General features: G+C 46.0%; 1 protein-coding gene across 1 annotated transcript in view; it reads right to left on the bottom strand.

The window, feature by feature from the left end:
• The window catches only part of LOC119375531 (L-asparaginase), a 42,138-nt gene that overhangs the window by 11,263 nt on the left and 13,723 nt on the right, over positions 1-17,152 (bottom strand). Inside the window, exons 5-6 of the mRNA XM_037645726.2 lie at positions 10,991-11,074; positions 8,054-8,180 (exon numbers count right to left, since the gene is read on the bottom strand). Of these exons, the coding sequence (XP_037501654.1) occupies positions 8,054-8,180; positions 10,991-11,074 (211 nt within the window). The remainder of the gene's footprint in view (positions 1-8,053; positions 8,181-10,990; positions 11,075-17,152) is intronic.

The following is a 17,152-nucleotide window of genomic DNA, read 5'->3' as shown; positions in this document are numbered from 1 at the left end:
CTGTTGGTGTTAAAAAAATCACATACGTTGATTACATTTCTGCGGATAAGGCCGTCCTAAGCTCCGCGTTTCTATCCATCGACTAGATCGCGGCTGAGCGCGCCAATTTTCGTGCTGCTCGTAAGAATTGAAATAAAATTCTGTACCACTAAATATTTTGCCGTTTTTCCTGTTTTTCGGCTCTTACGTTTATTTCCTACGGTCCCTTCAAAAACGTATCAGCGGGGTTCTACTGTATTTGCCTTTAGTGTCCCTTTAATGCCGCGTGGCGATTTTTAAATGCGCTCCGTAGTTTCGCTTGGTTTCGCGATCGTCATGGCAGATCGCAGAAATGTCCGGCTCTGGAAGCGGCGGGCACGCATTGGGAGATAGCAGTTCCCGCGACTCCACTGCCTCTGCGGCTGATGTTATCGATGCGTCGAATAGCAGGGAATCCAAGGACAACGACCTTTCGTCGGACCCCACAGATAAGTCGACTTTACGATTCCGCGTATAGGTCGACTCCGATTATAGGTCGACCCCCGAACTTTGGAAGGTCATTTTATGAAAAAAATGTCGACTTATAATCGGCAATATACGGTAATATCTCATATCAGAATCGTAGAATCGCACCAGGTGTCAAAACATGTGAACTGCGCAATGCGTGGGTGGTTTAAGCTGCCCACCCATTACAAAGTGTGCAGCTGCACGTGGCACCTTACGGACACGTAGTGTGTACTTCGCCAATTTGCAAAAGGAAGAATTATGGAGTAGTGGGCCCTTCGCAACTGTACTTGCAGTAGGCATTCTAGGATAGTTTGAAACGGCAATTATTATGTGCACAAATGTTCCTTTCCTAGTGGCACGGTTGCAGGTGAAGCTCAAGTGTCCTCCAAGTTTTTACAATACCATTCAAAATCAGAAAAACATTATCTATTTTTTAAATAAATACCTGGCCTTTTTGTACAGAAAGCACTACAGTGAAAGCCTCTTGTCTACAAGTCTGGTGGGCAACAGGTGCTGCATGGTTTTCGCACATGAATGTTATATACAGTAGAACCCCACTGATACGTTTTTGAAGGGGCCGTAGGAAATAAACGTAAGAGACGGGAAACGTAAGAGCCGAAAAACAGGAAAAACGACAAAATATTTAGTGGTACAGAATTTTATTTCAATTCTTACGAGCAGCACGAAAATTGGCGCGCTCAGCCGCGATCTAGTCGATGGATAGAAACGCGGAGCTTAGGACGGCCTCATCCACAGAAATGTAATCAACGTATGTGATTTTTTTAACACCAACAGCTGTAGGCATGAAAGAACTAAGCACACGCAATCACGACCGGTGCGGCGAGTCCGACCGCGAACCGCACACACGACCGTGCGAGCTCCAACCAGCTCGAACTCCTCCCGCACTCCGACAAATAACGATGATGACGAGTCTACGCCAACGCGATGGCAGAAGTGAATGCCAATCTCGAAGGCCTTGCTTTTGCAAGCAATTACGTCATACACGCCATGTTTGTGCAATACAAATCTCAAAGGCTATGCTTTTGTCAATAGTAAATGCCAATCTCGAAGGCCTTGCTTTCGCGAGCAGTTACGTCATAGACGCCATCTTTGCAATTTGAATCTCGAAGGCCATGCTTTTGTTTGCATCAATTGAAAGATTCTGTTGCTTGTGCCTCTCATGCGGCTAATATTACGGTCAAACGAGGCCAAGCTGCGTGAAAATGCACCATGGCGGCTCTCTTTGGTAGTCACTCGGTCGGCTCCGAGCGCACTTCGCGACGTATCATACGGGAACGGTCCGACAGTTACGACGTAACAGCGGGGTTCCCAATACATTGTATCCTATGGGAGCTATGCCGGGACCGGCGGAAAACGACGTAACAGCAGGGAAAACGCAGCAGTGAGGAACGTAACAGCGGGGTTCTACTGTATACCATTTTGATGAGATGTTTGCAGTAACACCCTACCATACTTCAACTTCAAAGTCATGGCCAACCGAGAGTGCTCAGATGAAAGCACCAAAGGCTTGCATTGCATCCGACGGACTTCCCCACCCAGTGGCAAGTGTAAGGGATTGTGTTTTTGCTTTTCCTCTTTCCTAAATACAGCAAAACCTCAATGATTCGAACTCGTTTATTTTGAAGTCCCGTTTAATTTAAAGAATTTAAGCACTCCTGTATTTTCTAATGTAGATTTAATTGAATAAGTTGGACGGACTGCACCAGCCCAGTCAATTTGATGAAGTTGGGTTCTGTGAGTCAATGCCCAAACCCGATTTCGCCTTAAGTTTGGAGAAACGACGGCTTTGGAATTGCAAGGCAATACCGCATAGCAATGCTGATTGATAGGTGAAGCACCCCAGCCTTATTGCTACCAGTGCAAAAAGAAGAAAGAAGGAAAACAAAAACAGCTGAAGTGCATGCCTGTGGAGGAGAAGACCACAACGGGGCAATCACACGTGGCCAGCGTGTCACGTGCTCCTCGCAGCGTCAGCTCATCATAACGCAACCATTTGCATACCTACACATTCTCTTAATTTGCCTGGCAGGCTTCCGAATTCTGTCGAATCCTCCTGACTGTACAGGCACGGCCATAAATCTTCCACAACACGGCCTAAAACCACTACGAAAACAAAATATGGATGACAAAGGACAGCGGTTCTAGAATTCTCTCCCCACCAAGAGGGCAAGGGCACCTTTGGTGCTGCCTTTAATCAAAATAGTTCTGCCAGTGTATTTGTGCATGGCCTTTGTTATTTACTGTTCTCGTTTGGTGTGCTATCTTTAATGTCAATGAGGAACTTGCGATGACACTTAAGTAGACAAGCGTCATTCTTCTGCGTCGTACTGCAATACCCGCCTACCACATGGCAGATCTTTGAGGCACTGTAGGATGCAAGTAGTGCTTTCAAGCAAACAAAGTGTCGTACACACAAATGTTTACTTTAGTTTTTACACTGTAGGTTGCACAGCAGAACGATGAGTAAGTGAGCTTTGTCGCAATACATCGCTGTCATGCGGTAAAGCACTAAGATTGGGAAGGAGCCACTCACTGTCACGAGGCACCGTGCATTTTGTCCCTCACACGCGCTGTACAATTGCGAGTATACCAGTGTGACTGGCAAAGTCTACAAGCTTCAATGGAAATCATTCAGAAATGTTGACAACATTGCTCCGGCTCCGAGAAACAATAAATAAAAACGTAATAGTTTTTTTTTTTTTTTTGTCGTCGGCATCGCATTGCTATCATCAGCATTGCTATGCACCATTGCCTGTGCGCCATTATTTGTGGCTCCAACAGACTGTCATTTCCCCGGATTTGTGGCGAGATTGGGATCGGGTATTGCTGCAAGACATGTCCTTGGAGTCCTAACTAGCAGACGGCAATCTTTGATTACTTTCGGTAATCCTAAGTTCCCTCGATCCCATTTTCCCCACCATATGTTCTGTTAATTTGAAAACCCTCTTCATTCAAAGATTTCTTGCAGTGCTAGTGATTTCGAATTAGTGAGGTTTTACTGTACCTCGTTACTAGCCTGAAAGCTACCACGATGTCTTGGAACATAGATGGCAAATTAGTAGCACCCAGCGCTATATAATCACTGGCTAGTTTTTCTCTTAATTATATACTTCTGGTATAGCGGATGCAAAAAATTGGGGGACCCTTAAGCCTCAAGAGTTGAACGCGATAGCGAAATCCGGCCCCTAGTGCCCACTTAAACCACTAAGTGCATACTTATTAATGTGTGCTGTTACACATGCACACACGCGCACAGAGACACACACGCGCGCCCACGACGTGGTCAGGCCAGGAAAGCGGATGTCAAACGCCAACAACGCCATGAAGATGCCTTGCTGAGAGCCAGGGAAGCTGAAATGAAGCGTCGTCGCTGAGATATGGATCCCCAACTACGAGCGCGGGAAGCTGATAACAGGCGTCAACGATGCCAAAATGACGCAGAACTTCGAGCTCGAGAAACAAAGGCCAAGCGTCAGTGTCACCAAGACAACCCTGACATGAGAGCCATTACTTCACACGAATGTCCCACTCATAGATCAGCAAACTGTGCAGTGTGGCCACTTCTGCAGTCGAGACATGCTTTTCACAATGTCTCACAGATGGCAGCCAATTATCTAATGTTTGCTGTTTGTTTGAGCTGTTTCCAAGTTGTGTTTTTAGTGGCGATGGGTGCACTATACCGGCTTATTCGAAGCATGGCGTCGCGCAAAAAACGTAGTTTGATGGCCTCGCTAATGCGCCTACGAATCGCTGAATGGGCTCAGCTTCGTCGTGACACCTATGGAAACAACTTTATTGTTGATGGATGGAAACAACTTTATTGGTCGTGACACCTACCGAACAAAATAAAGATTCCCAAAAGGCTGTGCTTAGTTTGCAAGGCACACGGCAAGAAGTCCGAGAGCCGATGCTAGAGTGCGAAAGATGTGAAGTTGGTCTTCACATGCCTGTGTACTTTGAAGTTTTTCACACACGAAAATCGCACTGAAACAGTTGATGCTGTTAAGTGTCGCCTTGCGCGATTGTGCACTTCTGCCACGCAATATTACAAGCATTAAGGAGACTCCTTCCATTACATGACATTCATATAGTGTTTTTTTTCTGAAGTAGTTTCAAGAAATAGCGTGGCTCTGTGGTAGAACACCTGCTTCCCACGCAAATGGCCCTGGTTCGATCCTCAATGGGAGCGAAGATTTTTATTGTTTATTTTATTTGCATCTTTCTCGATTTTTCGGTCACGGACGATTTTTCGCTCACAACCAACGACGCCGACATCGGAATTTCTGCGACATGAGCTCTCTGACGCTACCATGTTAAAACATAGCATATGCTCGATACACCAGAGCACGCCTGTCTCACACCCAGGCACCGGGCTGGCCAGGCTGCCAAGTAAACAAGGCAAGCTGCAGTTCTGAGGCTTTAAAGTGTGAAAAAGTACCCATTCACGCCACTTCAGCGTATAAGAGCTTGTCTGGGCACTACTGCGTTGTCTTTGGATGCCAGAACAAGCAGCGCAACAGGAGGATATTACTTGTCTGGGTAGATCACGACGCGCCACGGGAATAGTGCCGGTGCGGTGTTTTCAGCTTTGCTGCGAGTGGATAACTGCGATTCAAGCAAAAAACTAGGAGCCGAGTGAAAATGCACGAGTAAGTACACTAACTGCGCGTGTCCTGAAGTGTGATGCCCACATATTTCATTTTACGAACCTAATTTGCGCGACACGCCGCTGGGTTGAAGGCAGGTGCAAGCTTTGTGTGGAGATGCACTTCATACCTTTGAGTGTTTCCTTTGATGAAAATGTAGTGCAAGGTAGTGCTTTCAAGCACAAGCAATCAGCATGCTTTGCCACTTTCAACGTAGTATTAAGCTTTAGTGATTTGATGGCATCCACACCTTCGAGATTTCGTCTTCAAAAGGTAATAAATGGCACGGTGCTCCTCAACAGCTGGTCAGAATTTCGTGCTTTCATTGCAGTGTTTGATGTCCCCAAATTTATTTGGACACGAGGCATCCAGCTGCACATAATACATATATTGGCACGTAAGTAAACAGTACTTGTGCCAGTGTCCTTTCTGTCGCAGGCGTAGCGCTAGCTCAAGCAGCTCAATTTTTAGCATACTAACGCAGCACATATTTAATAACAGACAGCTGGATTCCGCCCATTTCAATACCGGCTTAACTAAGAGTAGCACACTTTCGCTTCTAAAGCATCATCGTTACAAGATTAAAATTGTGCAGATAGCTTTCAAAAGGGATTGATGAACGATACTGCAGGTGATACTCTCTGATAGCACGCTTTTGTGAGCAGGACACATTATTGTAAGAGCGCTCGTGAAATGAAAATGAAGTTCTGCGAAACTACCTGTAAAGCGTACTCTAATTATTACGCAATGCATGTTGAAATGATGAGTTTTCACAAAACTTTGTGCGCAACTTGTAATATGGGGCAACAAAACATTGCTTCACTCTTTCGCGAGCTGCACTGCAATTACGATTCATGCGTACTACAGCAAGGATGTTTTTTTACAAATGTAACAGCGTACGTACCTGATGAGGTTGCTTCCGCAGCCTGCTCAGCACGTACTGTATACATTATGGACTTGCATGAGCAAGGTGTTCTTGATGTTTCCATAAAAACAGCGAAAATGTCCAGGCTAGAAAAGACGCGAAACACCCTCTCCGACGGGCTGAGTTTCGGGAGTTTTGTGTTTGCTCTGTGTAGCTTCTGCTGGCATGGCAGCCCGGGCATGCTGTTTCGTTGCGTGTGCGATACATAGCACGACGCGCGATGCAAATATGGAGCTGCGCATGAAAATAGCGGTTCCAAACTACACATGAGCAGAACGTATTTGAGAGCCTTGGGGTTTTTGTAACAACTTGTATCTACAAATAACCACCATATGTTTAATGCTGTTTTGCCAAATTAAATGCCATTGATTGTACGAACTCAACACTTAATGCGAGTATTTATTTCTCCAGTGTTTATTGTTTGTTATTGTTGTATTTATTTGTACAGTGTTATTCTTGTGCAAGATTTTCAGTAGTTATTACGTTATATTGTCACATTCTGTAGTTTCTCCTAATGTTGCCAAATTAATGAACCTTTCTTGTACAAACTCCTTACTTAATGCGTGTTTTTGTTCAAACAGTGTATCAACATTTCCTTTTTTTTTCCTCTTCTTTTTCCAATGTTCCCTTGGTTTTTATTTGGAATTACCCACTGCATGATGTACCCTACCCCATATGTAACAGCCCTATAAATGGGGCCTTTAAAGGGACACTAAAGGCAAATAATTTATGTCAGAGTGAAAGTTCAATGTGTGAGAACGTCTCAAACGTCAACATTATTAACAGCAGTGCTTTACTGATCGAGAAATTAAGGTAAATGTAGGACACGATATGAGCCACAAGTGGGACATTTTGGAAATGATCCCGATGACGTCAAGAGTTCAAAGTACAATTAACCACGAGTAAACAAACTAGTTGCGATAAAAAAAAGAACCTTCCGTGCACCAGAAGACGTAATGAAATGCTGCTTGTTCGTTTCTGTTTGATTCATGGAAAAATCCTCTTGGCGTTACTATGGGGAACGGTGCGAATGATTCAAAAGTTCCATTTTCACCAAGCTGCGCTTCGCTCACGTGGTCGCGTCTCAGTGGTAGTTTCGGTATTGCTACTTCTGCGTGTGCTCAGCTCTCGCTATTTTTGCACTGTTGATACTCTACTTCTGCTGCTGATTAAGCGAAGCTCTGTTACAGAGAACTATACAGTTTTGGAGTGGCCCACGGCTGCGTCTTGGCAAGGTTGATGGCTGCTGTTGCACAAAAAACCGTAGCGTCGGCGGCCGGGCAGGAAAGGCGGGCAACGTTGGGCACGGCAACTGCTACGTCAGAAGGACCGTTCAGGCGGGTGATTTGAAGTGCGCTAATGCTGTGCGGACCATTAAAATGCTATTTTCTTTCAAAATAAGCATTTCCTTGGCACGAAACAAGCACTACAAGGTTTCTGGAATGCTATTTCAACAATCAATCTTCAGTGTCCCTTTAAGGAAAATAAATTGAACTTAAGCAAAGCCGTGGTCACCTGCTTGGACACAATTTTCAGACTTGTGGTTAACTTAGTGCCATCTCTCGTTGAGGTAATGTTTTGTTGCCATTCGGAGAGATGGTCCTTTTGTTTCAAGCCTGCCACAGCTACCTAGAGGCGCTGCTATGGCCGCAAGGTTGTTTTGGTAACATTCAGAGATAGGAAGAGTGGGAACGAAAAGGTGATATTCTTGTAGTCATTAAAAGAGAAATGTGGACCTGAGCAGGCAGCGTTGATATATAGGGCATACCGAATGGGCACCAAGCCCAGGGTAGCCGAGAGTTAGGTCAGCTCACACAGGACAGGGTAAATTGAGAGGTCACTTATACACCCTCCCTCAGCTCCAGTTGGCGGCTGTAGGTTATCAGGCATCACTGATACATTCTAATGGAGAATATTTTGAGTACAGCTGACGCACCATGCCTATTATGGAAGTGCTGTAATAACGGATTCGTACCTTTTATCTTGACACCAATGGTGGCCAGGGGAGGCAGATTGGGGGAGGAGAAAGCATCCAGCTCATTGATGCTCGTCTTGCTTGTCCGGTTGCCACGAAACAGCTTGTTGTTGAACATCAACGTCACCTGGGAAACGCAACAGGTCATCAGCTCTGGAGAAGGACCATGCCACAGAAATGAAAACACAGGGTTTAATACCCACAGGCAACTTATAACTTGACCAATCAATCAACTGACAGTTGTAATGGTAAGATGGCTGACTGGGCTGGTTCACACCGACAGTAAACTGCACCACAAAACATGGGGCAAGCAGTGACTGCCACATGATTTATTATTAACAGGGATGACCTTTTAAATAACTGGGTTCACTGTTGGGCAGCGTTTCCTCACAGATCTTTTCCTAGCCATCTGAGCTGTGTTGTTGATTGCACATGCTCACTCGTGCTTGATCTCACAAATAAATGCGATACGCCACCATGCGTGCCAATATGCAGAGAGCCTTCCTTTCCATTTCAGACATTATTGGCATTTTCACGCAAGCACTTCTGTCTGGCCTACCTAGCACGCTCAGCAAGACAAGGAAATTCTGGACACAACATTTTATACAGTCTACAAACTGTTCTAAGCTCAATGAAACACTGGGTCCCATGTTTCTTAACAGGGCAGGTCGTTCTTGACACTGCAGTGGCAAAATGTAAGAGCAGCCACCTCACACACGGCAGGTACCGAGTTCAATTTCCAGTGCTGACACAATTTTTCTAAAGGGTAGAGGAGTACCCGAACTTGGCACATGATGGTGTACAGATATTCATATTGAAAGGCTACGATCTGTGTAGGCCCTTACCTCCGCCACAGCGTGGGTATAAAGACTGCTGCAGAGGATTGCTAGTGCCGGTCGGTTAACAGGCACACGTACACCTCTGGTCAGCTGCCGAGCAGGAAAGGAGTTGGCTGGTTGGCATTCATGACTGTGCAAGTGCAGCTTGTGGGGTTGCACACCCAACCCATTGTCTTAAACGTGGCGGCGCCTCGGCTTCGCGCTACGTTTGTACGCGCAGTGGAGAGAGGGGTTGCGTGGGAGAGGGCACTGTGCCGCTCCCGCAGCCCTTCGTGCCCTGCTCCCTCGCCGAAGTCGAGATGCCCCGTTTTCCCTCCTTGCCCTTTTCTGGAGAGACTCTTCTCCAGACCCCAAGGAACGCGCGCCGCTTTCTTGGGGAGCTCTTGGCCTTTCGACTCGGGGAGCGGTGACGAGCACAGCTCGATCGAGTCGGGAGCCACCCAGCCGCCATCCCCCCCGCGCAACGCCCGGCCTTTTGTGGGCGACTTACCGCCTCAGGGCCGGACTGCCAAGCCACGAGAGGTGAGTACGAGCCTTATCGCTCTCGTGTGCTTCCCATTGTGTTGTTTTGACGTTGTCGTGCGAAACTTCTCTGCCGCTTCGCTGTTATCTGTATTTTTGTTACGTTGGTGGCGCCTCTGGCACAATAAACTGTGTCAGGCAAAGAACTCGTCTCTGTTACCACTGGCCTGAAACCCGCCGTGGTCGCGACACAACGCGAACCACGGGTTAGGGGTCCAGCTCTGACTGTTAGGGCTGCTGCGTAGCGCTAGTAACGAGTAACTACACTCCTCTAGTGCGCAGTGTGATTCAAAGACGGGGCAGTTTCGCACGCGCGGATCGGTTCGTTACAAAGTAACCCCTATATACTGAACGTAGGAAGACACAGTCTGCGTCCCTGTCCAGGCCTAAGCAATTAGGTTTTTCTTCTTTACTTTCGGTGGAAATGGTACTGTGTAACACTTTCCACACATGCATATCCCCTTCAGGCATAAATTATGATCAACAGTCGGCAAATGCTTCAGATTTACACAACGTTATTGCAAAGAACTTGGTATTACATTTCAAAAAATAAAATGATGTGATGAGTTGTTTTGTGCAAGTTTCAGTACTTAATAGTAATTAACTTGTAATTAAAGATGCATTTATTTGGCAGTCAGTCATGCTCCATTTTTCCATAACAATAATCAAATCTCAGGCTCAAAATGCACACACAATTTGTTAATGGCTGTATTCATTTTTTGCAAAGAAAAATTATCCTTCCAGCATAGCTCCTGAAAACGTGGTGCATCCAACATTGTAGTGCCTTCACAAAAGTGATCAGCTCTAGTCATGCAACGGTTATGTGGGAGGTTCAATCCCTCCAATGCGCACGGTATTTCCATCTTTCTTGGCCACTGGTCAACAGAAATGGCAAGTTGCATCCACATATGTGGACACTACACCTGAAGGGGACACTGAAACCTCGATATAACAAAGTAAATTAAAAAAGTCACAGTTTCGCCGCAACGGCGGAGCAATGAATGCGATAGCAACAAATTGGAATGTAACGCGAAGAACGGAAAGCAGCTCGAAATTGCCAGCGCGTCAAAGCTACGCTACAGCGGAATCAGACAACAGATAAGGTTTATGGTTTGCGCAGGAAACTAATTTCTTTGTCAGACAATGTTAGCAAAGCCTTGCTGATACAAGATCTACCGTAAAAGTCAATCTGCTCACTTTCTATTATCAATCGGGTGACTTCGCAGTTGCTCCTTCTAACAATGACGGTTTTGTCAAACAACGGCACACACGCGCATTCTTTATTGTTGTGAGTAGCGCCCATCTGTCTGGTGTCTCTTCCTATGTGTCCTCGTCTACACCAGCGCTAAGAAACTGCCTTTCCATTATTTAAAAGTCACCACTTGTCCCATGCACCTGCTTTCTTGTCCACACGTTTTCTCATGCTGTTTAGCGTGAACAGCTGTCGAGCCAGAAAAAAGAAAGCAGTGATCATAGCTGTCACAGGCTAAGCCACACATTGATGGCAACAAACTGAAAATACCACGAGACCAGAAGAAGAAAAAAGAAATGTTAGAAATGTCGAAAAGGATCTCACCTCTGGAATGACGTAGTTGCCAGCTATGATGAGTGAGTTGAGCAAGTTCTCCCGTCCGTCACTCCTCGGTTCAAAAATTGGAATCTGGACGAAGCAACGCAGAGTAACTTGGAGCATAGCTACTGGCCAATTAGCAACAAATAATTTATGCTTAGACACACTGACAAGCCCACAAGTTTGAGCTGCCTCTGGACACCACGTCAGGTCCTCGTACAATACATTGACTTGGGGCTCAATTCACGAGGCTTTCTCGGCATGAGGTACGACATCGCGTGCCGAGACGAGAGTATGGCAGCAATGGTACGCTTTTAATTTATTCGGCACAGTAGAGGGCAAGGAGGGAAGATGATCGCATGATAGCGTCTGGCACCACAACTACACTGTGAGAGCAAATCTCTCTTTACTGCACACTGCAGACTGGGTCCAGGGTTTGGATAGTAATACAATGGCGACATTAAGAAAAGATCACCCACCGTGCGATACTCGCCAAGTTCATGCAAACATCAAGGGGACGTGTGTCATTCAACCACTTCTTAATGCATTTATGGTTTCAGAGTTATTAATGTCAAATAATTATATGCAAGTGAAAAATCCTGAGAGCGTCCGGCATTATCATCCAATGGAAGCAAAGTATTATCACACGTGATCAAATGCTGACGGCACCTTTCAGTGCCAATCTCGCCCACCCCAATTCTATGCCGACCCAACAAGGGAACCTGCCTGTTACGTAAGATGAATTGCTATAACCATATAAACCAAAATAAAAATTCAAAAGGAAAAGCACTGGCATGTTTTGAACCTATAGCCCCGCCCTCAGAAGCCGAGTATCTCACCCAGTGGCCTAAACAACCTAGCTTGGAGAAACTGAATATGCCTGACTCATGCAAATGCTGGTGGAATTACAGCAAGACGCCGACAGAGAAGACGAGGAAGGGTGTCACCTGACAACGTTGCGCCAGGGAAGGCTGCAACGCAGATCAAGTGCGGGGCACATGATGCCACCAGGAAACCCTACAGTAGAACCCCGCTGTTACGTTCCTCACTGCTGCGTTTTCCCAGCTGTTACGTCGTTTTCCGCCGGTCCCGGCATAGCTCCCATAGGATACAATGTATTGGAAACCCCGCTGTTACGTCGTAACTGTCGGACCGTTCCCGTATGATACGTCGCGAAGTGCGCTCGGAGCCCACCGAGTGACTACCGAAGAGAGCGGCCATGGTGCATTTTCACGCAGCTTGGCCCCGTAATATTAGCTGCATGAGAGGCGCAAGCAACAGGATCTTTCAATTGATGCAAACAAAAGCATGGCCTTCGAGATTCGTATTGCAAACATGCCGTCTATGACGCAACTGCTCGCGAAAGCAAGGCCTTCGAGATTGGCATTTACTATTGACAAAAGCATAGCCTTTGAGATTTGTATTGCACAAACATGGCGTCTATGACGTAATTGCTTGCGAAAGCAAGGCCTTCGAGATTGGCATTCACTTCTGCCATCGTGTTGGCGTAGACTCATCATCATCGTTATTTGTCGGAGGACGGGAGGAGTTTGAGCTGGTTGGAGCTCGCATGGTCGTGCGCGCGGTTCGCGGTCGGACTCGCCACGCTGGTCGTGATTGCGTGTGCTTAGTTCTTTCATGCCTACAGCTGTTGGTGTTAAAAAGATCACATACGTTGATTACATTTCTGTGGATGAGGCCGTCCCCAGCTCCGTGTTTCTATCCATCGACTAGATCGCGGCTGAGCGCGCCAATTTTCGTGCTGCTCATAAGCATTGAAATAAAATTGTGTACCACTAAATATTTTGTCGTTTTTCCTGTTTTTCGGCTCTTACGTTTCCCGTCTCTTACGTTTATTTCCTACGGTCCCTTCAAAAACGTATCAGCGGGGTTCTACTGTAGCCTGCTGGTCAAATGCTTTCGAAATTAATATGCATTCAAGTATGCAAAATGTCAACATGCCAGCTTCCCTGTGGTTTACACAGCCTTCCTTTGACACACAACGTCTTATTTATGCAACCGCACAACGTTTGGCCTATGCACCAATACAGTGCACACACTATGAGATAAGTAGCAACACTGTGCAAAAGGACAAGACTATTTGTCAGGCAACCAAATGAGATTACAAGAGGACAAATTCAGCTTGCAAGCAGCAATGTCTAACCTTCAATGTGTCCCATGTTTTTGCTCCACCGTGTGTTTGTTTAATCATAATCTTGCCAAATAAAAAAATAGAAACACCACACGACAGAATGGCCTGATGCTGTGAAAAGGTGAACACTAGTAAAGGAATGCATTTCAGCTATGCACTTTAACATCCAGCGGTCAGTTCTAGCAAAAAAGAAAAGGAAAGGGTCTGCTATGAAGTGTGTCACATTTTTTTTCTGTCTGGAGTCATTGTGCAACTGCATACCAAACTACTTACACGTGGCTTGTATTTCACTTATTTTTTTTTAAACATTATTCCGAGGCTGCGTGCCAAACAGCACTGATAAGTTCACCAGAAAAGTAAAAAAAAAGTTGCGTGCAATATAAAGGAGTGTCTCATGCAGAATAGTACAGCCACAGATGAAGATCTAATTAAGTGCGTTTACCTACATGCCCAGCAACCAGTCTCAAATGCAGCCATGACTATGTTCTCACAAGCCTTGACACTGCAGTCGCAAACACAAGACAGCTTGACAAGTGATTCTCATATCTCGTCACGGAAAGAATGTGTAAGCCCACAACAGGAGCTATGTCAGTCCATCACGGAGGGCGAAGGAAAATGAGGTGGGGTCAGTCATACTTGCACGCTATATATTTAGTGGCAAAACCTTTCACATCGCAAAAAGACACGTGCATCAATATATTTGTAGAAAAGGCTCCGCTCAAAATGTGAACAAGTGTGTAAGAAACAAACATCATTATGACAGCATTAATGCCCATTAATTCAAAACGGGGCACTTAGATTTGAGGATACGCAGTGTTTTGTGCTGCAAGGGCCAGGAGCTGCAGTCAGGGTGGCAATTGGTGATTTTGTCACAAGCTTACGAAAACAGTGGCCCTTTGGAGACACAAGGCAATGCCATGCTGCAATGCTGATGATTGATAGGTGAAGCCAGCAAAAAAGTCACAGTTTCAGTTTCGCCGCAACGGCGAAGCAATGACTGCGATAGCAATAAATTGGAATGTAACGCAAAGGACGAAAAGCAGCTTGAAATTGCCAGCGCATCGCTCGAGCCCTAAGGACGCACGAAAAGAACACATACAGGACGAGCGCGAACTATCATGCGTCACAGCTCGGCACTTGAAGCGCACTGCTCAAATATAAAGCAGGACGCACAAAATGAATGAACAGGTACACAGAGGATGAGCGCGAACTGTCATAGTTGTTACTTATTTCTGTTTGAACAGCGCGCTCCTTTCGCAAATGCGGCCGCTGCAGCAAGCGAAGTGCCCTTCGTACGCTCTGTGACTTCAGTGCGGACATCGCGGAGAAAGCATAAGAAAAGCATAAGACATACAACCCCCCGCTCCACCCCCCCAGCTGCCCCCTTCTTTCCTCGAGATAAGCGCACGAAGGCGTTCACGCCCTGTAGGGCGAAGAGCAACGGCGTTCGCAGGAGTGGAGCGGTGATCTTTAAAGAGCGCCACGCGCGCACTTCGCGTCATCTATGTGGTGACTAAGAAAGCCTGCTGAAGTAAATGGTGTATATAAATTAGGGGTGTGCGAATATTCGAAAGTTTCGAATATTCGTCGAATATTACATTCGGAATATTCGTATTCGATTCGAAAGTCGTGTATTCAAAAAGTTTCGAATATTCGATAACTTCGAATATTCGAAAAATTCGAATATGCGATTCGATTACCATGCATAAAATAACTCGTCTTCCACATTTCTGCTGCGTTCGTATAGCTAAAAACGTTGCCGAGAGGAGCGATAAACATCGTAAGTACACGGAGGCACGATATCTGCCTGCGACGAGCGCCCCAATACGTATGATTTATTGCTGGTGCATCTCTGACGTGCAGCACTGTTGGTGATCATGTAACCATCATTTTCAATATTATGCGGCCGTAACGTGCCGCACTACCACTCGTTCACTATGCGGGACCACTTCTGAAGAAAGACAGTGACCCATGTGACTGGTGGCGGACTGTAGGCACCTTCAGATACCCCAGTCTGGCAAAGCTTTGCCCCATGTACCTCCCTATACCAGCCACTTCTGTTCCAAGCAAGCGTGCCTTTTCAGTGTCGGGGGGGGGGGGTGTCTCTGTTAGAAGGGAGCGCCTGCTGCCTGATCATGTGGAGCAACTCATATTTCTTTATGATAGCATCTAGTCATTACTTTCATTGTGCCGTGATATTTGCTTGTGTTGTGATGTGCATTGTGCTAGCCTGGACATTGTGTTCTGGAGATAGCAGTGTCTGTTATGCTGCCAGTCAGGCTGTTAATGTTTTTTTTTTCAAATAGCTACATGTTAAATAAAATATTGTTACTGTGGAGGCATTTTTCCTTTGATATTCGATATTCGATTCGATATTCAAAGGTGGATATTCGTATTCGATTCGTATTCGAAAAATTTGTTATTCGCACACCCCTAATATAAATAGCTCGCCGTTAGCAGGCTGAGAGAAGGTGCTGTTCGTGGCCTAACCGTCTAACGCCGCGCGCTGAGAAGCGAGAGGTCGCCCGTTCGATTCCGCGCGTCGGAAAGTTTTTCCGAATTATTTTTCTTTGTGGCATTTATATATGTATATGTATATATATATATATATATATATACAGATATACATATACGGTGCATGATGACGGCGAAGGTGAGGACAAAAATCAGCCGAGACTGTCCATATAATTGCTATCGCAATAAAAAGTTAGACGAACAGTCCACAGCACGCCTGACGGACAACTCAAATGCACACCCGCAGTGTATCCAATGCACCATGATGCAAACCCATTCTGTCTGGGAAATACAACATAATAAAGGGTGGTCTCATAGAATTCGCGATGTATGCAGGCCTCCGATTTACAGTTGCTCCGGCAATTTTTGCAGTGATGCTGCTGGCTGAGTGCTTGCCTGAATCACAAACTTTGAAAACTTCAATGATCACGTTTTCCAGTCAGAACAGATAGCAAACTCCATCAGATTGGCCTTTATTGTCTTTTTTTTTCCCAGAAAGAATCAGTGAATGGTCACATCATTAGACGCTGACAATGCGAGGAGTACTTGACACCCTACACGTGTGTCACTGCTGTGTTGCAGTGAAGCATGCCTTCTCTGCAGGTGCGTTTCAAATGACCTCAAGTCTGCTTTCTTTTCTTTTTTTTTTACAGCGAAGCTGCCTTTGGAGACCCTGCGCCGGTGTCATCCTGGCTTTGTTAAAACAGGTCGCGTGCAGGGAGGGAGGGGGATGCAGCCATGGTGGAACGCAGCAGTGCTTGCCATGCCGCTTGCGTTTCAGTGCAGCCGTAACAGTAAAAAATCCGGCAGATGCAACTCATTCTGGAAGTCAATGCCATGCAAAGCAGTAGGCATGTAGTGGCCTTTACCAAATATTTTTTCATTGATTTGAGCCAAGCGTTATGACTTCTATCGACTTCTTTGTGCATTTTGAGTAGTTATGGGTGCCCACGCTGAGTAGTTATGGGTTAGGCATAGGCACGCCTGCAGCGAGGAATTTTTTCTGGGGGGGGGGGGGGGGCATTTGCTGAAGGCCGTGACTATTTAAAGTAAGCACCTATTTTGAGGAAAGTACCTATTTAAAGAAGCACTAATGGGGGGGGGTGGGGCTCCTAGATCTTGCCCCCCCCTGGCTACGGGATTGATCATGGGCTTATCAGGCATGTCGACTACACTGACGCCCAAAGGGTATCCTATAGTCTGACGTGACGACGGTACTCACAGTAGAGCACAGGTGTCAGTTTTATTGAAATGAAGTGCATGCCGCAGTGCGATGATGCGCATATCATAAGAAGTGGTTTTCACCGTATTCGTCCGGGTTGAGCATTGGTTGACCATAGCTTGGCAAGACATAAAGAGTTAATATGTAATGTTTATTATATTGTTATAAAAGCCGATGGCGAACACTGCAACCACAGTTGACGTTGCCACGATATGACGGCATTATAGGGTCTTCCTCGTAAGCTGTTTCAAGCACTGGCGTACTTCTGTGGTAGAATACA

Source organism: Rhipicephalus sanguineus, chromosome 11, assembly GCF_013339695.2.
Source record: "Rhipicephalus sanguineus isolate Rsan-2018 chromosome 11, BIME_Rsan_1.4, whole genome shotgun sequence".
Taxonomy (NCBI): Eukaryota; Metazoa; Arthropoda; class Arachnida; order Ixodida; family Ixodidae; genus Rhipicephalus; species Rhipicephalus sanguineus.
The sequence above is the reverse complement of the archived record's forward strand: the minus strand, read 5'-3'. Positions and strand labels throughout refer to the sequence as shown.